This window comes from Drosophila persimilis, unplaced genomic scaffold (genome assembly GCF_003286085.1).
Source record: "Drosophila persimilis strain 14011-0111.01,24,50 unplaced genomic scaffold, DperRS2 tig00000863-arrow-arrow-pilon, whole genome shotgun sequence".
Lineage (NCBI taxonomy): Eukaryota > Metazoa > Arthropoda > Insecta > Diptera > Drosophilidae > Drosophila > Drosophila persimilis.
In genome coordinates, this window is record NW_020825364.1 from 726,086 (window position 1) to 750,091 (window position 24,006).

General features: G+C 42.8%; 3 protein-coding genes across 3 annotated transcripts; 1 reads left to right on the plus strand and 2 right to left on the minus strand.

Moving 5' to 3' along the window:
- Positions 1–4,546: 4,546 nt before the first annotated feature.
- Positions 4,547–11,445, plus strand: LOC6599559 (zinc finger and SCAN domain-containing protein 2). Its single transcript, XM_026993608.1, has 3 exons — positions 4,547–5,044; positions 8,803–9,210; positions 9,279–11,445. The coding sequence occupies exons 2-3, from the start codon at positions 8,819–8,821 to the stop codon at positions 10,138–10,140; spliced, it is 1,254 nt and encodes a 417-aa protein (XP_026849409.1). The 5' UTR covers positions 4,547–5,044; positions 8,803–8,818; the 3' UTR covers positions 10,141–11,445.
- Positions 11,446–11,545: 100 nt separating this feature from the next.
- LOC6599560 (probable protein phosphatase 2C T23F11.1) lies at positions 11,546–12,927 on the minus strand. Its single transcript, XM_002024631.2, has 2 exons — positions 12,792–12,927; positions 11,546–12,726 (listed from the first exon to the last, which is right to left on the minus strand). The coding sequence occupies exon 2, from the start codon at positions 12,718–12,720 to the stop codon at positions 11,761–11,763; it is 960 nt and encodes a 319-aa protein (XP_002024667.1). The 5' UTR covers positions 12,721–12,726; positions 12,792–12,927; the 3' UTR covers positions 11,546–11,760.
- Positions 12,928–14,287: 1,360 nt separating this feature from the next.
- LOC6599561 (probable protein phosphatase 2C T23F11.1) lies at positions 14,288–15,700 on the minus strand. Its single transcript, XM_002024632.2, has 2 exons — positions 15,554–15,700; positions 14,288–15,478 (listed from the first exon to the last, which is right to left on the minus strand). The coding sequence occupies exon 2, from the start codon at positions 15,470–15,472 to the stop codon at positions 14,513–14,515; it is 960 nt and encodes a 319-aa protein (XP_002024668.1). The 5' UTR covers positions 15,473–15,478; positions 15,554–15,700; the 3' UTR covers positions 14,288–14,512.
- Between the last annotated feature and the right edge of the window lie 8,306 nt (positions 15,701–24,006).

The following is a 24,006-nucleotide window of genomic DNA, read 5'->3' on the forward strand; positions in this document are numbered from 1 at the left end:
AAATATACCGTCCGACCCGCAGAAATATAACAAAATATACCGTCTCATTGTAAAAATATACCGTAAATATACTGACGAATTCAAGTTCTATATTCCTCGACTTGTATGTTCCGTGGAATATTACTAGCTATCTAGATCTCTCAGCAATGCCCACATAAATTTATCCAATTAATGAATATATTTTCTACTTGACTGGCTCACTTTAAATACTTGACTTTGATGTTTTTTGCCGCAATTTTGGATCCTCAACAACAATATAGAGTCTCGTGAGATGAACAACCGTTCTTAGCCCACTAAAGCCCCCTCTATTTAAATAGTTAAACTACTTGAGGTAAATGGCGGAATATATTAACGATTGTGATTTCTTCTTGTAGATTCATGCCATCTTTCCTCTGAACTTAAAAAAAACCCACTTTATCTTTCACCTGAACTGCGCTAACATTATTCAACTTTCATTATTTTCGGTGGAAAATTGAAATACCCTTTTGGCTTATAATAGGTTAATCGTTCTCCGGCAAGTATTGGAAACCATATATCTAAAATTTGATGTTCCGTCGAATATTATTAGCTATATAGAACATTTAGTAATGCCCACATAGTTTTATACGATTGATGAATCTATTTCCTACATGACTAGCTAAATTTAAGTTTTCATCTTTATTGCAGTGCTTATAAAATAAGGTTTAAGCAAAGGTGTGTGAGCTAAGCTAGACATGGTGGCATGAAAATCAGTGTGACCTCGGACTTAGCGATAAAATATACGGTCTGACCCTCAGAAATATACCAATGAATAATGGAAACTATCGATTGCATCACGTGATTATCTGTATCGATTACTTTAGGCGCAAAATCAAATTATTTAAACGCAAACTGAAAGAATATTACAACAATTATTTTAATTAATTTAGGCAATTGTAAAATTAAAATTAAAGGAATAATTAAGAGAAAAAAGGTAGATCTGGTCAACAAATTGTTACCTGTAGTATTTATTATGATAGTATGTACAAGTTCTGCAGGTTAATAACTCTTCAATTCGCTGACATGGCCAATTATAGATGGGAAAGTTCATTGACCAAAGCAAGTTTTCCATTACCATCCAAGTGATGATTTCTGTTTTAGTTTTCCTCATGTTTTCCGCTGTTAAAAATAAAGAAAACAACAACATTTCCGCTTTTGTTTCTTTGAATTTTGACACGGTTGATGTTTCGCTTCCATTGCACTCTTCACTCGAGCTCCGAGCCGTCAATAAACAGCCACTGCCGCCACTTGAGGCACATGCCACGCACCCACCACCTCTCTACCTCTCCACCCCTCCGCACCCTCCTCAACCAGGCAGGCCCTTGCCAAGTGGCAGCCACCTACGGAATCGAATCGGTAGCCGCTTCACTTGCTCTTCAAAAGTTCAAATTTAGCAGCGCCGTGGACTTGGATTTGGATATGCAGTTTGGAGTTTGAACCTCCCCTACGTGAGTGTGCGCTCGTCGTCGCCTGTGCGCTTTGCTCTCCATGCATCCGCAACTCCCCTAATCCGAATCCGATTCGGAATGAGAATCAGAATCAGCAGAGAGTCAGTGCTAGTTCCCCCATCCGTCCAGCCGTCCATCCGTCCAACCGTCCATCCGTCGGTTGTTGTCAGCCTCTGTATAAATAGAACTTTATGATCTTGCTGCACGCCGCGGCACGATCCAAACTTCAGCTGCAACTCTGCAGCAGCAGCAGCAACAGCAGCAGCTCTGATTCCTCGCACAGGAATTACACACATATCCGGCCTGGCAGGGGCAGCCGTGTCAGGTGCTGCCCCTCCAGTACGAAAGAGAGAGAGAGAGAGATCCATCCATCCAACCATTCATCCATCCGCTTTAACCCTTGAGACTTGTGCGAGTCAAAGGAATGGAATTCCTGTAAACAGGATGCTGCATTGAATTTGGAGAATTGGGTGATGAAGTCGCACGTTGCGATATAAGTTATAGCCATAGCCGCCTCGTCTCGTCTCGCCACTCGAGTAATCGCAAGAGATCTGAGATCTGAGGTCTCCACTCAAGTGGAGTCGAGTCGTTGGCTCGTGGCACAATTCCCGAATTTCCGAATTCCCGAATTCACAGATTTCTCAGATTATCGTTGAATTTATGGAACCGCAACATGATCATCAGGCTTCAATTAACAATCAATTATAAAATTATTTACAAAACAACAAACGAAGAAATTGTTGGGGAGAAAAATATGTATATACCCGTGCGTGCATGCAGAAGATTTCCCTCTTTTCTTTCTTCATTTCGCCTGGCTGTTGAATTTCGCATTAACGCTGATTCCGCCTTATTTATTATCTGTGTAAATAATTGGAGAACCTCCCGTCCGTCTGGAATTTACGGATGTGGTTGTCGATTCTTCGATGTGGGAATGGGAAGGGAATCGGGATGGGAGTGGGAATGGGAATGGGGCTAAGAATGGTGGCCAAATACTTGTACTTTTACTTGTACTTGTACCCTGGTTGCATTTTACCTACGCAAAGAAACGATCCACCCAATGCGATGCGATGCCGCAGCAACAGCAACAGCAACAGAAACAGCAGCAGAGAAACAGTTAAAAATAAAGATCCAGGGGCACTTAATAAACGGAGCACAGACGGGAAGATGGAGCTGCCTTGCCGCATGGGAGATCGGACGGACGGGACGATGCAATTGCGCAGCAAGTGAGGAGAGAGTAGAGTGGAGTGGAGTGGTGCCATAGCCAGAGCCAAAGCCACGGCCGGGTAGCGGTGGGAGGTGACGGTGGCCTGGCTGGAATCAGGACGAAAATAGATTTATGGCCGCCAGTCGACGTCGTCGTCGTCGTCGTCGTCGTCGGTCTCCAGAATGGTCTCTCGCTCTGGGTGAGGCCTCGCCTGTCTCGGGGCTTAGTTCTTGTCTGATGGGGGCTGCTGATCAGATCTTCCCTGAGGTTGAATCTTGGATGGGGATGGAGATGGGGAGGGGGGTTCTATACTCGTGGTATGGGACACTTCCTTCCTTTGTCCCAGTCTCTGTTTCTCTTTCTCTCTCTTTCTCCGCCTGTCGCGGCCTTTCTTCTCTTATTAATTGCCGTGATTAAAGTCGACGCTGCTGCCACAAAGTGTCTTTAGCACATGTCACACATTGGTCTACCTCCCGCCCCCCCATACCATCCCATCCCCCTACCCAGTGGCATTTCCTTGGTCCAAAGCTTTCTCTCTGATGCATGGCACTGGCCCATCTTGACCTTACCATTCAAATTGCATTTCCATGTTGGCGCCAGACATCATCCATTCTCCTGCCTCCCCCGTTGTCTTTCCCTGCCACACCCTTGGTGTGCTGCTGCTGCCTCAGCTGCTGGGATTTCCTTTGTCTTTCGATCGGTGCGTGGGCTGCAACTTGTGAAGTGTGAAAATCCCAAAAGAAGTGCGAAAAAACGCACTGCAAAGGGGATGAGAATGGGGATGGGGATGGGATGGTCTGATCCGTAAATCTTTTGTCCAACATCAAAAACCAATTTAAACCAGAACCAAAAGTCCCCGAAGCACACACATAAATCATATCGAATATAGAATATAGAAAATATACCAACCATAAATATATCCGAACCAATAACCAACCCCAACCCAAACCCCGACCCCTACCTCCCACCACCTGACGGGGCGACATTAAGTTCATTACGCCGGAAAAGCCGACAGCGAAAGAGAGACAGAGAGAGAGAGACAGAGAAGAGAAGAAGAGAGGCATAGAACAGGCGACAACACCTGTGTGGAATTCGTTTTCCTTCAAAGGCCAGCCAGGGGGAGGGATGGAATAACAGAAGAAGAGAGCGAGAATGGCAGAGGGAGTGGTTAGGGGGTGGGTGGAATGGGGTACAGGTGAGCGGAATCTATTTTGGATGCCCGCCGAAAGCACAAACAAATGCCAAATTGCATTTCACTGCGTCACACGGAAAAAACAAGAGAGGAAAAGCCGAGGAGCCGGCAACAGCGTAAAAACTGCCCAACCACGAAGCCATAGAGAGAGAGAGAGAGAGAGAGAGAGCGAGAGAGATCAGCATGGGGGCTGCCGCCAAAGGGAAAGACACACACTCTATGAGTATTTTGACACTGGTTAGGAAGATAATTCTGCGCAGTGGTCCTGCTGCCTGCCCTGCACTTAAAAAAAAAAAACAGTTTTTCCATTTTCAGCAATCAGTGGGAGAGGTGCCGTCCCGTGCCGGAGCCAGAGCCAGTGCCGTAGAGAGCAAAGAGAGCAGAGGAGAGGAGGCATAAGGAAAACATTACTCGTATTTTCGATTTATTTATAAACCGCACACCGCACACACTTGTTCCGATCTTCTCCGATCTCTCCTCTGCCGATCCGAGCGTCGTTCTCCCCGAGTTCTCTCTACACTCCGACGATCCTCGGGTGGCGGCAGCGGCGGTGGCGGCGGCGGCGAACAGCTGCTGGCTGTCGTCCACGTCTCCCTCGGATCGTACGGCACACGATCACGATGTAAAAACTGTAAGTGGTGTTCCGTTGAAGATTCAGTTCTTCCTGGGATCTCGTTGCGTTGCGATCGCCTTTTTTTTTGGACAGCGGACTGCCAGTACCGTCTGCACCGTCTGTACCGTTTGTACCGTTTGTTCAACCGTTCGATAGCTTTGACACTTGGCGAGGATCATCGAGCTTCAGAGCATCGATCGATCAGCACCCTCCCACCAGAGCACCAGAACACCAGAGCACCCTCCATACCACACACCACACGCCGCCCCACACACACAAATCCGAGCGAACACTTGGCTTGTGATGAAATTTGAAATTCGTGAAAATCTCGAGAAGAACGAGAGGAACAGTGAAACGCGTGTCGCTATATAGTCGTATGTGAACACGGATTCCGATATCTGTGTCTGTGTGTAATATATTATTGATTTGGCATCGACATCTGAATCATCAGCCACCTATAACCACCGCCGACGAGAGACACCGAAAGACGAGGGACAAGAGACGAGACGAGAAGCGGAATCTGCTTCCCAGAGATCCCACCCGATCTATTCGAAAAAACTGCGTGTGGGGTGAGTTGGCAAAAAATTACGATTACTTTTTGGTAGAAAGAAAGTGAAAGGCCCTTCGAGGCAGGGGGCCTTCTTCTAATAGATGTGTAGCATTTTCCCCCGTGTTTTTTCTTTCTTTGTTTTTGCACCTTTTGGATTACACAATACAATTCGGCGAGAGAATGCATAACATAACTATAATTTTTCGCCAGGAAACAGAGACACCCCAAATCGAAGACAAAAATCTGTTTGGCAAATTGGGCCAAAAGATTCGCGTGAATGCAAAACAGTCAAAAGACTGGCAGTGCGCAGACCCCTTCCCACTGTCCATCCCATCCCATCCCATCCCAACCCATTCCGATCCTATACGATACGATACGATCTACCCATACGATACGAAACGACCACACTTGTTAAATTAATATTATTATTTCTTTTGATATTTTGACATTTACGTGAGAAATGTTTGCATTGGCAATGAGCTTCTATGGGGCTGCTTCGGGTTCGGCCTCTTGTGCCGCTAATTCTGCGGACGCGATTCTGCGGATGGGATGCTCTTCTTCTGAAAAATGAAGTCTCTTTCGCCCAGAAAGAAAGAAAAGCGAAGTGACAGCTTAGAACGGGGAAATGGGTGCCATTCTACAGAGATATGTGCCTATAGGTATATGTGTCTGGTGATATCTGGTAATCATGCCATTGTCTAGAGGCTGCAAAGTGCGTTGTTCAAGACCGGGGGGAGAACTGCGTAGATCTTGGAACCACAACAACTAATTTGGTCGAAAGCTATACATATATGTAGGGGTGTACTATAAAATAGGGGGAATTATCGCAAATGATTTACAGGTGATTCTAGAGCTTCCTCCTTCGTCGCGATCGATCCTTTGTGTCCTTTCCTTGTTTATATCGCCGTAAACAATCCATCGAGAACTGCAGTTTGAGGCAACGATTGATGAGGGCCCGACGCCGCCAGCACCGCCGCCACCGCCTCTGGCATAAACATTCCCTGCACCGTCCCTGCCCCCTTGGTATTCCAATCCAAACAATTCGGTCGAAACGCAGCGGGATTGGAGGGGGAATGCGAATGGGAATGGGATCCTCGGATCGGTCATCTGTGTGGCATTGACTCTTGAGGCAGTGCCAGAGAGACTGGCGCTGAGATTTGTTTATTATCCATTTGCATTTTCAAGTTTGAACTAAAATGTAAACTACAATATTCCCGAGCAACACAACGTCTCTCAACCCTTGTCCATCTGTGGTCCCTGTGGGCCCTAGGAAAGGTGTCTATTAATAGAGATCCATGGGAGAAGAGGAAGAGACGTGTACGCCGTACGGCCACCATCAGCATCAGCATCAGCATCGCCATCAGCAGCGTTGTTAAGGCCACTGAGGCCACCTCCACCTCGTTGAACGTCTCTGCACCATTGTTGCAGTCCAGAATTTCTCTCTTTGGCTTTTGTGTACATTAACAGGACTTTGAACTTTCCTCCCATTGGCAATGAATGGACGGACACGGGGCTACAGACACGGCCACAGACAGAAGGACAGAAAGACGGACAGACGGACGGAGAGGCCATGCAGTGTGCGCCTCGATTTGCGCAGATCTCTTCTGCATCGGTGGGAATGGAAAAAACCATACGAAATGGAACACACGGTTGTTCTTCGGCATTGCCTGGGTCAATGTGTGTGGGGGGCGGAGGGGGGAGGTGCATTATGGTGACTCAATTGGAGTGCTAAGAAGATCTTTGGGGATCCCATCATTGCAAGGAGTGTCCGTGTCCGTGCCCGTGCCTGTGCCCCCCGTGTACTTCCTGCTCGTGTCATCTGCGATTACCAATCTGCGATCTGCAATCGCTGCACGGTGCTGCCCGAGGAATTATTAATTAACGGCCTGTCACAGAAACATGCGACATTTCGTTTGCCTCAACATCAACGATTCTGACATCGAAAATATGGCACAGGCCACCAGACCACCAGACCACAGATCGCTTAGGGGGAGAGCAGAGACCAGAGACCAAAGACCGAAAGAAGGCAGCAGCACTTGTCAGCTGTTCCTCGGCGATTTCTTTAGAGGAATGTTCACGAACGTACAAGTTCTCCCCAATCACACATTCATATTTCTTGAGTGGCACACCGTTCGGTGTTCGATGGAATATCGAGGGTATAGAAAATGACGTGATTAGGTAGAACATTCTATACACATATGTGCTATGTGCTGTGTGCTGTGTGTGTGAGTGTCGGTGGCAGGCAACCACCTGGGAAGAGTGTGGACGAGGAGAGGGATATATGAATAAATGGGCCGCAAATTGGCAAGACACAACTTATGGGATGTCTGGCCCGGCCCACGCACAACACCGCAGAGCACAACGCAACACCCCACCCCAGGGGGGCACGTTGAAGGGGTTTTCCATGGAAAACCACCTTCGCAACGAGAATTCTGTTTAATTGCCGCCAACATTTTGATGTACTCCGCGGTGGCAAAAAAGCAAAAATGAACGCGAGCGAATTGGCAGCTAAGAATGCTCAACAGGTTGCAAAAGTCTGGCGGGCTGGGGGTTTGGCAGATGTTTAGCCATAGGATCACCCACACCCACGCCCCACTACCTCAAATCACGCGGCCCGGGGCTGGGGCCTGGGGCCTGGGAGGGGGCCTGAGACGCGCGTTCTATAGAAAAAGCAAACAAAACGCCGCAAAAGCAGCAAAGCAACCGCTTTATTGCACATGACCTCGTCTTCAGAGCTCATTGAATGAATCGATGATTATTTAGACGATTAGTCGGTGGTGGCTGAAAGGAGAAAAGCTTTCGCCATGGATAAACAAATGATCAAGTGCTATGGGATGGATATACACAACGAATTGATGGCCTTTCCACGCAAAGATATCGAGGCGGAGATCTATGAGTATCTGGGTTATGACTACAGTGAACCCTGCCTTATAGATGGGAGCCCACCTGACGCTGTGTTGCGCCAATTACGTGCGAGATTAATCAATGCCACGACAACATGAACAAATTAAGCGCATTCATTTCGACATAAATTTATATCACATGCGAGTAGCGAAGAAGAGCCCCAGCCCCCTCCATCCGTATATATGAAACATACAAAGATGCAGAACTACAAAAACGTAGAGCCGTAGAACCCGTAGAACCCGTAGAGCCAACAAGTGCCAGCAGAATGCAATGCCGGCCATGCTCTGACGTTAATCATACGCCCCGTGTGCCAACCAACCCCATCTTCAGTGCCCATTCCCCCGATCCCCCGATCCCCCGATCCTCCGATCCCCATTCGCACGACGCTGATGCTGATGATGATGCTGATGATGATGATGATGATGCAGACGACTTTGGCTCACATCGTGGCCGTGTGGCCTCTCGGTCCACGTCCTTAATTATAAATTGATGAATCTTCAAATAAACAAACAAGAATTATGGCGCTTACCGGTACAGAGAGACAGAGAGAGGGAGAGGGCGATCCATGGCCCAAGGGGGTTTCTGATAGGAGGAGAGTGATGGATGCATCTGCCCGTGGACGGTCTGTGGATGCCACACATTTATAATGTCTTTCCCATAGATTCCACTGATACATCTGCAAATACATAAGTATATATGTATTTGTATTTGTATTTGTATGTAGCACTCACTCGCGTTGTCGTTGTCGTTGGTCAATTGGGTGGGAATGACGCATGTGGTTCGCATTTAGCAGGTTGTCTCGTCTCGTCTTAGCCAGTGCCATTTCGATTTCCACTGCCATTTCATCATAGAAATTCCCTCGTTTCTTTGCAGACACCATTTCATCGTCATGACGAAGGACCAGCAGGCCACTCCCATACCCGAGGAGCTGTACAATCTCACACAGCTGGCGGAGGTCACGCTGGCAGCGGGTCCCCTGATCACGGACGGCGAGGTTAAGCCCCACTTCTATGCCTGTTCGTCGGACGATGACTCCAATTACTACAGCCACAAGGTGTTCGATCGCAGGAAACTGCGGCGCTGCACCATCTCCGACTCGAACTCCTGCACCAGCAGCAGCAGCAGCAGCCACAGCAGCCACAGCCACCAATCCGGGGAGCCCCAGGAGCAGGAGCGGCACGATCATCAGGAGCAGGCCACGGAGGACGAGCACATCTGTCCCGAGTGCGGCAAGAAGTATTCCACATCCTCGAATCTGGCGCGCCATAGACAAACCCATAGGTAGGGGACGACAGAGAACCGAAAAGATCTCAAAAGAGAACCCAAACTAATCTTGAATCCTTTCGAAGGTCAATTATGGACAAGAAGGCACGCCATTGCCCCTTCTGCGAGAAGGTGTACGTGTCGATGCCCGCCTACTCGATGCACGTGCGCACCCACAGCCAGGGCTGCGAGTGCCACCACTGCGGCAAGTGCTTCTCCCGCCCCTGGCTGCTGCAGGGCCACATCCGCACCCACACCGGGGAGAAGCCCTTCAAGTGCAGCGTCTGCAGCAAGGCCTTTGCGGACAAGTCCAACCTTCGGGCCCACATCCAGACGCACTCGAACACCAAGCCGCACTCGTGCTCCCGCTGCGGCAAGGCCTTCGCCCTGAAATCGTATCTGTACAAGCACGAGGAGTCCTCCTGCATGAAGAACCGCAGCAGCGGCGGTGGCAGCGGCAGTGGCAGCGGCAGCGGCACAGGGCGACCCCCTGCATCGCCCAAGCGGCAGCAGGAGGGCGGCTCCAGCTGTGGCTCCAGTTCGGGCTCGATTTCGGGCTCCCCCTCGACGGTGACAACGACCGCCCCTCCGGACTCGGCCAAGTCGACGCTGGCCAATAAGCTGCTGCAGAAAGAGAAGGAGCGGCGGCAGGCGGCACTGGCATACCAGAGCTCTTCCTCCTCCTACCCGTTGGGCGACAACGAGCACTTCAAGCGGACCAATGTGATCCAGCCGACGGCTCTGGCCCATCCGAGTGTGCTCTACCAAACGATGCATCCGCTGCACTACCACTATCACGTACCCAACCCACCGCCCCCCACAGAGGGCGGTGCGGCAGGCACCGGGGCACAGGAGCAGCCGGTCGACTTTTCGCCAAAGAACAACTTCACGCACTCGGCCAAGACAAGTCCCTTTGAGCTCACGGGCAACTATGCGATGGTGGCATAGTCCCAGGGCAGGGACCACATGCAGAATATATCCAAGCAAAAGACACCAGAGAGAACGAAAGAACTTCAGAATCGAGGATAGCAAAACCCCCACAAAGCACCCACCCTGCACCACCCAGAGTCCAAGTCCAAGTCCAAGTCCAAGGCCATTTTCTTACTGTAGTCAACGAATATGTGATAAAAAAACAAAAATGCAAAAGAGCTAAAGTACCATTTAGAGAGTAGATGATTCCAAAGAGAGAGCACTAGCTGATCCACGAGACAGATCACTCCAAAATAGAGCGAGACAGAGCGAGAGAGAGAGAGAGAGAGAGAGCGCAAAGGAAGAGGAGCAGAGGAAGTTATACACACGATATAGATATCTAGACAGGGATCGATCCGATGGCCCCTCTAAGGCCGCGATCGTTTGATCTTCACTTAGTTGTAATGAGACTTCTTTAGAGACTTGCCAAGAACAACGACAAACCACCAATGTAACCAGTATTTTTTTGATAGCACATACAATACGATCGATCGATTGGTCGATCGTTCGATCAGCATATATGTAGATCCAGAGATCGTCCCCGCTCACCCGATCGTCGACACCCACAGCAAAGCTAATTTTATACACACACACACACATTTCTTCTCACTTAGAATTATGATTTTACAAGATACAACATAGACACACACGCACACATAAACACTGAAAAGTATACATAGTTAACCTTATTAATCATTTCGCTTTAAGGCATTGAGGATGGGGCTTCCTGCTTCCCGCACGGAAGTCGGTCCAAAACGAGAGATATCTAGTCTTTATCTTTAAATTCGGCGCACATCTTGTGGGTCTCCTCCACATGTGTGCGGCACTTTATTTTAAGCACTCTTACGGCCGCATGTGGTGCAATAATTGACATAACTATAACACTAATTAGCCCCTGACACACACCCCTACCCCTAGCTATACATCTATACATCTGAAGACCTATAGATCTATAGATCTATACACATATCGCATATTATTTTGTAGCACTTTACACATTACGAGTAGTTATCGTCGAGCATATTTAGAGGGACACGAGAAGCACACTGCATTTTCTATACTCAACCCAACTCCACCTACGACTCGAACCTACAGCTAATCGCACCAAAGATATCGTACATACATACACCTACTCTATAGAGTGCACCTGCATATACCTTGGTGCACACACATTATATATTCGTACTTAACATATACACCCTATATCTAGATCTTAAAATTGTATTATAGATTTGCACATTTATTCGAATTAAACGAGAGATCCAACGATCCCTGAGAAATGAACACAAGAGTTTTTCTATGGATATCCATCCAATAATTTCAACAATTTCGTCAATATTTTACGAAAGAACTTCAAAATGTAGGGGAATCCAAATTCTTGTGGTTGATTGCTGTTTAATGTTAACATTTTATTAAATTTTTAACGAAACATGAAGATTTGGAATACAATTAGTGTGTGGACTGTGGGCTGCGGATCGAAACACTCGATCTACGTGTATGGTCGTGTGTATGCCACCACACCCCAGTGTTAATAACTATGCGGCTGCCAAGCCTTCAAAAACAATAACAAATAATTAAAAATTTGGTTCCCAAAGGTGCTTAGATATTAGACCATATGGATTTTGAAGAATCCATTAAGGTGGGTCTCTGAATGGGGCCGCCGCAGCGAACCACCAGATCCTCGAACGTCTTGTTGTGTAGGAAGCAGACCAGAATGGCAGTCATGTTGTCGCCTCCAACCTCGGTAATGTTGAAGTCGGTGGCCAGGCAGCTGTTCAGCAGCTCCTCGCAAATGCACTCCGGGGTCATGCCCGCGGCGAGGTGCTTTCGCACAAAGTCACACACCTCCTGATTGGACATCACATCCCAGATGCCATCGCAGGCGAGGACCACGAACTCCCAGTCCTCTGTGAGGTCGACCACCTCCACATCGGGATAGGCGGTGACGATCTGCTGCTCCGGTGGCATGTACATGTTACGCTTGTACATGCAGTCGCCAAAGGCCCGAGAGAGGGCCAGAATGCCATTGACGCGATTGAGCTCGATAAAACCACCGCCGGCCAGGATGCGGCTAGTCTCCAAATCGTGTTGTGGCTTGTGGTCCCAGGAAAGGGCGTGAACCTTGCCCCCAATGCTGGCAATGGCCCGCGAGTCCCCAGCATTGGCACAGTAGAGACGCTGCTCCTTGATCAGTACTACCACAGCGGTTGAGCCCGCTGTCTGCTGCTGCCAGGATCCATTCTGCATGATCTCTTTGTCAAGGTCCAGGAACCCGCGCCTCAAAGCCAGCTCCACGTCGTTGTCAAAGTACTCCCGTCGCTTGGTAATGAACTGGTGCAGATGAAGACTTACATATTTGGCCACTGAAGCACCGCCATGTCCATCGTATACCCCGAAGAAGGAGGCAGTGGGGTCCTGTGGCAGCGAGAGGATGATGGTGTCGGCGTCCTCCATTTCAGTGCGCCAGCCCTGCATGCTGCTGGATCCCACGCGGAAGAGACTGTTCTCGTACTCGGCCGAGTTCTTGGTGGTCACCGGCTGCGACAGTGTCTGCCCCATTATGTACTTCAGAAAGGGACAAGCCATTACACATCCCGGACTTTCTGTACTACGATGGATTCTATACTCACTTGCTGCTATCCTTTGTTCTGACTCGAAAATGTTTAACCAAAGTAGAGATGTTTTATCGGTGTACTTTTTGGGACTGCTATACAAATGGGTCTGGTCTGGTCTGGTCTGGTCTGTAGTATTTACCTGACTGAATCGGCAGGCGAAGCATACTATTCAAAGGGAATGAAAGAAATCAAAGCTATGGCTTCTATGTTCAATAATATTTTTAGGTTTTTCAAATGCTCAAGTAAGGGTTTTGAACTCGAAAAAATCGGCACCTAAGGCGAACCGAATGATTGTGGAGAAATATGGTGAGGTCAAGATTTTTTGGAGTGACTAAAACGAAATGAAGCTAAACGTTGTGAGTTGCAGCTACATACGTCTGCGACTCTTTTTTTTATACCCAATACTCAGTCAGCGCGGCTCCCCTCCGCCTGAGAGAGCACACAGTGCACGACGAAGAGTGTATGCGAGAAAGGGAATGAGTGAGCGCGTGGAAGGCCTTGAGTAGATACTGCAAATTAATTTGTTCCTTCTGGATATAGTAATAATCCGATCTTATCCAGATTTCTTAATCTGTTAGATATGGTCATTCTCTATGATTCTGCATTTTTAGTTTTTCCGTATCTTTAAAATGTTGGATGCCACAGAATACACTTGTAACATTGCGATATCACAAAAATTAGAGACAAGGCATTTTCCAGGCGGAATCCGCAAGCTGATCAAAAAGATGGGAGGAATTGGTGACTAACGATGGAACACATTTATGTACTTGAAAGAAAAAATGCATAACCATTTTTCGAAGACATATCTCTCCTCGACCGATTTGTATGAATTTTTCTTATATTTAGTAGGTATGGGATAAGGTTTTTAACTAATTTTGCTCTTCCTATCACGATTTTTGGGCCGTCGAACGAATAAAGCAAGAAACATGCGAAATATTACAGCAGAAAAAACAAATTCACGAATCCAACAAGATAACGAAAATGTGCGTGTGAGCATGTCGCAATTGGGTGAATCTCAGTCACAAAAGGCACGAGATAAACGAAATCAACAAACAAAGACTAAAACAGACACAACGCTTATCTTCTTCGTCTCGCATCCAAGTAAGAACCAGACATTGAATATGTCGCTCATCGGAAAGTTCTGACTTGTGCTATGGACACACACATTGTCATGCGCTCGATTTCAAGTCAAATGGACTTATTAGGAATAGTGCAGCTACTTATAATTGAGACAAGATTATTGATTCTTGCTCATCGGCACGGATCCAGATTCGACCCTGTTCCTGAAGTTCATTCGCTCATTCAATTCATGATTCCACAACATCTTTCGCAGCAACTGAAATAGTTCTCAGTACTGCGGCAAATGGTTTGCTAGTATATTATATAGTCGTTCTACACATATACACCATATCGCATATAGATTTGCACAGAGATCCCTGAGAAATGAACACAAAAAGTGTTTCAAAATGTAGTGGAACTCGAATTCTTGAGGATGATAGTTGATTGCTGGTTAATTTTAACATTTTATTACATTTTTAACGAAACACCTGACAAATTTGGAATAAAATAAATGTGTGGACTGTGGGCTGTGGGCTGCGGATCGAAATACTCGATCTGCTATCGTGCGTATCACGTGTGTATGTCACCACACCCTAGTGTTAATAACTGTGCGGCTACCAAACCTCCAAAAACAATAACAAATAATTAATAATTCCTAATTTGGCGCCCAAAGGTGCTTAGATGTCAGACCATATGGATTTTGAAGAATCCATTACGGTGGGGCTCTGATTGGTGCCGCCGCAGCGAACCACCAGATCCTCGAACGTCTTGTTGTGTAGGAAGCAGACCAGAATGGCAGTCATGTTGTCACCTCCAACCTCGGTAATGTTGAAGTCGGTGGCCAGGCAGCTGTTCAACAACTCCTCGCAAATGCACTCCGGGGTCATGCCCGCTGCGAGGCGCTTTCGCACAAAGTCACACACCTCCTGATTGGACATCACATCCCAGATGCCATCGCAGGCGAGGACCACGAACTCCCAGTCCTCTGTGAGGTCGGCCACCTCCACATCGGGATAGGCGGTGACGATCTGCTGCTCCGGTGGCATGTGCATGTTCCGCTTGTACATGCAGTCGCCAAAGGCCCGAGAGAGGGCCAGAGAGCCATTGACGCGATTGAACTCGATGAAACCACCGCCGGCCAGGATGCGGCTTCTCTCCTCTTCGTTTTGTGGCTTGTGGTCCCAGGAAAGGGCGCGAACCTTGCCCCCAATGCTGGCAATGGCCCGCGAGTCCCCAGCATTGGCACAGTAGAGACGCTGCTCCTTGATCAGCACCACCACGGCAGTGGAGCCGGCTATCTGCTGCTGCCAGGATCCATTCTGTATGATCTCCTTGTCAAAATCAAGGAACCCACTCTTCAAGGCCCCCACCACGGCGTTGTCAAAGTACTCTCGTCGCTTGGTAATGAACTGGTGCAGATGAAGTCCGGCAAATTTGGCCACTGCAGCACCGCCATGTCCATCGTATACCCCGAAGAAGGAGGCAGTGGGGTCCTCCGGCAGCGAGAGGATGATGGTGTCGGCGTCCTCCATTTCGGTGCGCCAGCCCTGCATGCTGCTGGATCCCACGCGGAAGACACTGTTCTCGCAATCAACCGTGTTCTTGGTGGTCACCGGCTTCGACAGTGTCTGCCCCATTATGTACTTCAGAAAGGAAGAAGCCATTACACAACCCGGAGCATCATTTGCGATCTCTGCTACAATGGATTCTATACTCACTGGTTTTCTAGTGTTAGTTGTCCTTTTTTCTGAGTCGAAAATCGTTAGCCAAAGAAAAGATTTTTTGTACTTTTTGCGACTGCGGTCTGTAGTATTTGGCAGACTGAATCGGCAGGCCAGGAATAATTTTCACAGGGCTATGGCTTTTAATGAAAAGCCTACTATGCCCTAAGCCTCAGCATTAATTATTATTTAGAAGAAGAGTTTGGGCAGGACCTACCTTTGGAGAATCGAAGAATTCTTGGCTACTCAAAGTAGCTCCCTCTCTCTCTCTCTTTATGGGAATAAGTGAAGAAGTTGGACATCGAGGAATATATGTACTCTGGAAATAAAACAACAGACGTTCTATATAACTAATACAATTTACGGAATTTAGGGGAAAAATACGAAGTGTTCGTATACAAAATTTTGTAAAGAGGACTTTCAATATTTGAGGATGCTTAAGGAGAAGCTCCTCCCCTTTGTCCTTGGTTAGTGCCTTGGCGCTTGCTTTGACTTACCCCCCTTTTTCCCATTGAATAAAAAAGGCTTTCTAATTTTGTTTTGATAATTTTGTGTTTTGTATTTGTTTGTTATTTCTTTGGTTTCTTTTTTTGCTTTGTTTTTCTTTTCTTTTGTATTAATTTTTTTTTATATAAGTTTTTTCCCCTTTTTTTGATAGCGTTTGTTTTCATATACACAAATACATATACATATATATAGTATATATATATATAGTATATATTTTGTTGATATACACTTATCGTGTATGTATGTATATATATTCTTGTTCATTTAATATATAGACATTGATTTGTAATTGGTTTTTGTTGCGGTTGCTTTTTGCTGTTGCTGTTGCTTTTTGCTCTTTGCTGTAGATTACTACACGTTGTTTATCCTTTTAGGCATATGTACGAGAGTATGTTATTTATCATAATTTGTTGTACGGCTATGCATCCGTATCTATGTTTGTGTGTTTGTGTGTGTGTGTGTATCTGTGGCTGTGTCTATGTCTGTGTCTCCCTCTGGTTGTGTCTCTGTGTGATGCTTAGATATAGGCATTTCTACATTCACAATTCTTAATTAAGTAATCCATTTCCTGGTTGTATATATTTCTCTTTAAAGTGTAAAGACACTAAATTTCACAATGTTCGATTTGTTTTTCTCTATTTCACTACAAAAAAGAGACAAGAGCCCCCTCCCACAGAAAACCCCTCGTGTGTGTATTTTTTGGGAGGGGAGGAGGGATATTTCCAAGCCCAGAATCAGCCGAAAATCAATTGGAGGGGAACTCGAATTCCCCAATCCATACCCATTCCCATTCCCATTCCCATTCCCATACCCATACCCATAACCCCCCGGGGGACAAAAGTTTTGTTCGGTTAGTGGTTGTATCTTCTATGTTTTGAATGTTCTATGTGTTTTTTGTTTTTGTTTGTTTATTTGTGTCTTTGAGTATGTAAATAATTTACGAAAATGTCTGGTTTATATATATATATATATATATATCGATCGTATGTATACATATATAATATCTATATAGATATAGACGTATTATAAAATCTCTAAACAGCCATAAAAGTCAAAAGTTCTTATCATATCTATCAATTATCTAGACGCGTTTACACTTTACTTCCACTCTACTAAGTTTGACGACGACGACTCGTTTTAACTGGAGCTTACATCTGGAGTTTATTATCTCTATCTTTGAAATCGGAACTCGATTGTTATAGGTTTGCTTATCTGTTGGTTTGGGAAGGAGGGAACTATACATAAATACAAATGTTGCGGCTCATTGCTTCGATTTTTGTTTGGTTTGGTTTGGTTTGGTTTTGTTTGGGTTTCTTTGGTCTCGATACAATCATTCCTCTACGATTACTTGTATTCGACAAATTAGCTGGCCTTCTCTGATCCAAAGGTACGCATATCTGATTACGACACAGACACATATATATGTATATAGTACATATACACATATTCGTGTATATATATGTATATAGTATTTTGATTCGCATAAAACTAAACGCTAATATCGATAGCCTTATCAATTACAATGCTAAATGTATCGGTGTGCTTGGTTTTTGATATAAGTTTTTTGAATTTCATGTTCATTTCCGTTTTCCTTATGCCTAAAAAAGAGATGGACACCAAGCAAAAACATTCAGTACACATTCATAGGGATACGAGTAGAATACGAAAAACTTTGATTGAAGTACGATTAGAGTTGTGTTGTGGTTGAGTTGGAGTCGTGTGGAGGGAGGTTGGTGAATATTTGTTGAGTAGATGGTGATTTCTGGGTGAATTGTTGATCCACTATTGGTGTATTGTTGATGAAGTGTTGGTGATTCGTTGGTGAGTTTCCCGATTGGTTGGCAATACAACTTTCAAGTTCTCCCATCCATTCGTTGGAGATCCATCAATCGTATGCGCAGAATCTAGAACCCTGACAAAATCAACGCTTCCTAATGTGATAAATATGTGTGTCCAGGAGCGTATGTATGTACGAATATGACTTGGTGCCCACGAAAAGGAAATCCTATATACTTTCATAATATCCATGAATGTATGTATGTTTCAGTGTGGGTTTAAAAGTGAGTGTTTCTGTGTGCGATCTTTGATTACCCGTCTTTGGTTTACTTTCGAATGCCGCCAAGCCATTGCTGCCCTCTACTCGCTATGGTATATGCTATACATATCCTGTCGTTTTATGAGTAGAGATCTACCACTAATCGATTTCGTATATAAAAATATTTAAATTCTTTTAATCTGAAACTGCGCAATCCAATGTCCAATCGCTACCATCGCTACAAGTACATCTATATATGCATCTTATGTATGTATGTATGTATATCGTAGCAAATCCCATAAAAGTGCTCTCTCTCTGATCGATCTATTAAAACATATACATGTAGTAGATATTGTTTCGATTACGTTTTGCATCACCTACGATGCAAGGAATCTTTGCAATCCAACTATTGCTATCCGCGTCCAACGTCCTATAACTTTTCTCGATTTCTGCCGTTTTTTGTTTCGAAATCAGCAAAAGGTACAATCATCATTTTAAATTCAATATCTTTACCGATTAGCCGTAATATATGTGTGTGTATATGTATATATATGCATGTATGCTTGTCTTGTATATGTCGTCTATGAGTATCATCTCAGCTCTAGCTGCTAGTTATCATATATCCGTGTATATATGTATGTATGTATATATAACGTATGTATGTATATTTTTTTGGTTTTTTTTCGTTTTCTTCTGTTTTTAGGTAGGAAATATGCTAGTCTTATAAATTTCACACATCAACATTTTCGGTTATCGTTTACGATTTCGGTTTCGGTTTTCGGGGTCTCCTTTTCGTTTTGTTAGGAAATAATTTTGTATTTAATAAAATATATATGTGTATATACTATATATATCCATAGACTTATCCATTTGCTATATGTGTACGTGTATATGTACGTGTATTTGTTGAGTGTTGTGTTTTGTTGTGTCTGTTTATTAAAAAACATCTAATTTCAATCCGAACCACAATATTTTTAAGAGAGTTTTTTGGAGAAAGTTCTTCAAGTGAAGGAAAACGAAGATTACATATATCATATCATATCGTATCATATAATATCATCATACATGTATGTACGTATGTACATTATTACTGTATGTATATTACTGGTAGATTAAACCTAATTAAGAAGCTTACATATATATATCTTTAAAGCAGTATGCTATAAGGAGAAGGGCCCCTGCTATTCGATTCTGCTGCTGTCCTGAAGTGCAGCCAATCCAGCATTCGTTCAGTTCAGGTTCAGCGCTTGACCGAAACGAAACTCTAATTATGGACGGGTTATTATCAATCTTGTTTGTCAAAAACATCGTCGTACTCCGTCGTACAATTCGTAGCTGATAAATCTGTTTGTTCTTTGATTTCCAGTTCGGTTGTTCCTCTATCTTTAAGTTTAAGATTACTTTTATTGATTTCCATTGTTCTCTGTGTTCTGGTAAATGCAAAACCAAAAATACGAGTACTATTACTTTGCAATAAAAGCTCATCAATTGTTGGTCAATCAAGCAACTTCGTGGGGCCATTGGGAGGTTGTTCTTCGGGGGGTGTTGGTGTGCGAAATCAATCTATATAATCTGCAGAAACCTGGTTGGTCTTTCAACTAAATCCTAAATCAGCTGAAGCTTTCGACTAAAACTAAACCTTAGCCTAAACCTAAATTGTTTGCACAATTGCTTTGTTTTGATTTTGGTTTGGGTTTTGTTGGTTGGTTGTTTTTGGGCTTTTGCTATCGATAGTATTGCACAATATTACGATTAATTGTTATTATATTTCTGTTTTTTTTTTTTGCTAAACATTAAGATTTACTCCATTTGTAATTTGGTGGGATATATGTTGTATTTGTGGTTCATCATTCAATCATTATCATCATCATCATCATCATTATCTTCTGGTGTTCTTCAAAAGAAAGCATGCAAAAAAAGGATAAGAGGATAATTCGAGAAAATAAAAAATAAAACCAAAAACAGGGATTCCATAATTGCGTTATCGAATATCGGTTTATATATGTATTTTGTGGTAGGACATAGGTATTTATATAATTCTGGTAATAGTAAGTAAATATTTATATATATATATTCATATGGTTGATGTTCCATTATGCACTATACATACATATGTACGCATGGGCCATTGTGGACCACAGAAAACATCAGGCAAAAGAAACGACACACAAACAAAGTACAAGTTAAGGATAAAAGTAAAAGTAAAGGTAAAGGTAAAAGTAAAATTAAATTTTAAGTGTAAGTGTAAAATGTTAAAATAGTCAGATAAAGGCAACTCATCCTATCAATCCAGATTATGATTACAAACACAAGTACATAAGAAATATTGTAGTAAACACCGTTAAGCATTAGCTTTAGCTTTATATATGTATACATATACATATATATGTATATATATATATATATCATATCGTAATCGTAATCGTATTCGTATCGTTATAGTTACACATCATTTTCTACTGCTATCTCTTCATGCTGTTTGTTTGTTTTTTCTGTTGCTGGAAATCGAAAGGACGACGAGTACAAATATTAAGGCTACACGTTAAAACATTTTCGCATTTCGCATTTCTATATAATATACGTATATTTAGTGTGTTTAGAGTGTTTTGTGGATGTGGGTATCCTTCTCTTCCTATATTCCTATATCGTTTGCTCTTTTACACGTCAAATTGCTCTCACAGTGGGCCACAAAAGTCTGCAGCTGTCTCGTGTACGAGTGTGAGTTTTTTGTTAAATTTAAATTGAATTTGTTTTTGTTTTTTTTTTTGTTTGTTTGTTGTTGTTTAAATGTAAATTTAATTTTGTTTTCGTTAATTTTAAATGTAATTTTGTTATAAATTTAATTTGTTTTGTTGTTTGTAAGTCTATTAACGTTTCGTTTTTGTTACATTTAAAGCGTTCTTGATTTGTTTTTTCTTTTGTTTTCTTTTGTTTTGTTTTATTTTAATTCGTTTTTCATTTTTTTGTTGCTGCTCCTAAAACATTGAGTAGAAAGTGAAAAGTTGTTCCATTACAGATGCAGATACATTATTTAATTGTAAGATATACACATATAATATGAACAATATATGAACGTTTCAAACACACACCGACAGGAAAAAAGTGCAGGACGAAAAAACACAGAATCGACAAAACTTTTCGCTCTCTCTCTGCGAATGGGGGATACAGCACAAGTGTTTACGTTTACGTTTATTGTTACTTCTATTCCGTTAATATATAGGTATTTGTATTTATATTTATAGTTTGAATGGTCCATAAAATTTCTATAAAAAAAAACTCATCCTATCCCGTATCCGTATATCCGTATATCTATGGATGCTGCTTCGCTTCTGATCATTCGTTTTTCGGTTTTACAATTCAAGTATTTTTAATTTTTAATTGTTTGGTTTTTGTGTTGGTTTTCTTCTCGTTTTATTGTTTATGACAATTGTTAGCTGCTTGTTTGCCGTTTATTGTTTATCGTTTATTGTTTTTATACACAAAATATATATATGCATTGTATATACCACATCTAGATCTATAGTATGTACTTATGTATTTGTATGTACTCGTATATATTCACAACACTAACGTTTTCTTAATTATCGCCGCTACACAATGCTAATTACTCGTAAATGTTCCTTCTTTCGTTTAATTATAAACTACAAAAAGTTCTCTCTGTGTTTTTTTTGTCTTGTTAAAAAGTTGGTTTAAAAAACGATTGGTTTGTTTTTGTTTTTGTTTATGTTTTTGCTTTTACTTTGTTTTGTTTTGTTGTTCTGTTAACGCTATTGAATCCTGCACACTAATTAGTTAACATATATTGATGCATATCGCTAGATAGATATTTTTACGTTTGTTGTATTCATAATTTGTAGTTTAATTTCTAGACGATGACGACGACTGGCAAAACGCTCCTTTCCTCCTTTCCTCCATCTCCCTCCTACTATAACTCCTCCTCCTACATATATCTTTATCGTTATATTTATCTTTATCAATTTCTTTGCTTTTTGTTAAAAACTACATCACAATAATTATATGCTAGATCCTTTCAATCGGAGTTTTACCTCTCTATCCCTCTAATCCCGAAAATGGTGCTGAACTAGAAGGGACGAAGGGTGGTTTTATGGGGGCTTGCGGGTTGCGGGCTGCGGTTAACTGTATCTTTTGTAACTGTATCTTCTGTATGTATCTTATATAGGAAGTGCCACCCTCGCTAAGGGAACGAAAAAAAATATATATATAAATTTGCACACGCAACGACACGTTTAAGTTTAGGTCTAACTACAAAATACTTTAGGAAACCTATTTAACAAGATTTTTAGGTGTACAATAGTTTATATATCATATACATATATCTATATCTATATAGTGTATAGTGTATAGTGTATAGTGTATAGGTTTTAGTGGGTGTATGCATGTATGGGTGTAAAGTAAGCCGGTTTTGTACATATCAAAATTGCGTGCTATATTTACACAAAGTTCTACCCAAACATACGGTTGATCCTCTGCCATTTTGCGGCAACAAAACCCAATTATTACTTGGGATTCAGGTTTTAAGTTTACGAAAGAAACATTCATTTTTCAAGAACAAATTAAAGAGCCTAAAAAGGTTAATCGATTATTGCTAGATTGCTTGTTGTTTTTTATTTGTTATTTGTTGTTTTTTGTTGTTTGTTTGGTTTTTGTACTTTAGTAAAACTTTTCCCATAAGTTCTTCCACTACATAATTTCAAAGGTCTTTGCTTGTAGGGTGTGGGGGTTTTGGGGCTGGCGCTGAGTGCTAAAAAAAAAACATAGTTAAAAGAAGAACGAAACTCTTCTTCGGTTGCCGAAGCATTAGAACGCTAGTTCTGAATGTTACGTGCGGGTCTTTAAGACAGAAAGGCCAAACCAACCGAGTGGCGCTGCCGCATGACACGCAACACGTATACAAATGCTGCTAATCTAATCAAGAATATGCCTTACTGTATGCCTGCTAGCCAGATGTTTTCTTCTCTGCTTTTCAACAATATATAAAAAAAAAAAACTGGGGCTTAAAAACTAATAAGGGTTTTCGACATTCAATCCAAAGACCTGCTAAAAGCGCTCTGATGCGTCCGATGCTCAGTTCTTAAAATGTACAAAAAAAAAATAAAACTTCAATCCATGAAAGTGCTCTTTCGCGCTCTAGTGTTAGAGATACTCTTCTCGTATTTATATATCGATATATACAATTGTTCCTATAATTATTTGTGGGTTTAACTTAATTTAGAATCGTTATTTGTTAATCGTATTTTGTATTTTTGCATATTTGTTGCGGTTATTTCTATGAGTGTGTTTCACGAGTGTGTATAAAAAAAAATGTCGCATTCATTGCCATCCTTACTCCTGCTCCTGCTCCTGCTCCTACTCCTATATTTCCTTCTACTTCTATCAGCTAGGTTTATCTTCGATCCTAGGGTCTATTTAGTTATTCTTGCTTTGCTTTGTTGTTTGCTAGTAAGGTTTTTGCGGTATTTCTTATTTACTTGTTAATCTACAATTTTTTTGAATTACTTTCTTCTTGTTTTTGTTTGTTTTGTTTTTCGTTCTTGTTGCTTTGTGTAAAAGGCAAATTGCATTAAATTTATATTGTTTGTTTGTTGCTTTTTGTTGTTGTTGGTGTTGGTGTTAATGTTGGTGTTGCATTAGTGGCTGCTACTGCTACTGCTGCTGTTGCTTATTATTTTTGCTCTCGTCTCGTGTTCGCATTTCGTTTTTGAGGTACTTTCTAAGAGTCTAAGGAATTACTAAGCTTTTTGTTTGTTAGTGTCGCTGGCGTGCCATTAAATTGTTTGTTTGTTGTTGTTGTTGTTGTTTGATATTGTAGTATTCATAATTATAGTATTACATATGCATATGTATATAATGTATGTATAATATATGTAGAGAATATTTTGATGTATCA

Coding starts and splice junctions, on each gene's coding strand:
- LOC6599559 (XM_026993608.1), top strand. CDS start 8,819: ATGACGAAGGACCAGCAGGCCACTCCCATACCCGAGGAGCTGTACAAT. Junction 9,211..9,278: donor CGCCATAGACAAACCCATAG/GTAGGGGACGAC, acceptor ATCCTTTCGAAG/GTCAATTATGGACAAGAAGG.
- LOC6599560 (XM_002024631.2), bottom strand. CDS start 12,720: ATGGGGCAGACACTGTCGCAGCCGGTGACCACCAAGAACTCGGCCGAG.
- LOC6599561 (XM_002024632.2), bottom strand. CDS start 15,472: ATGGGGCAGACACTGTCGAAGCCGGTGACCACCAAGAACACGGTTGAT.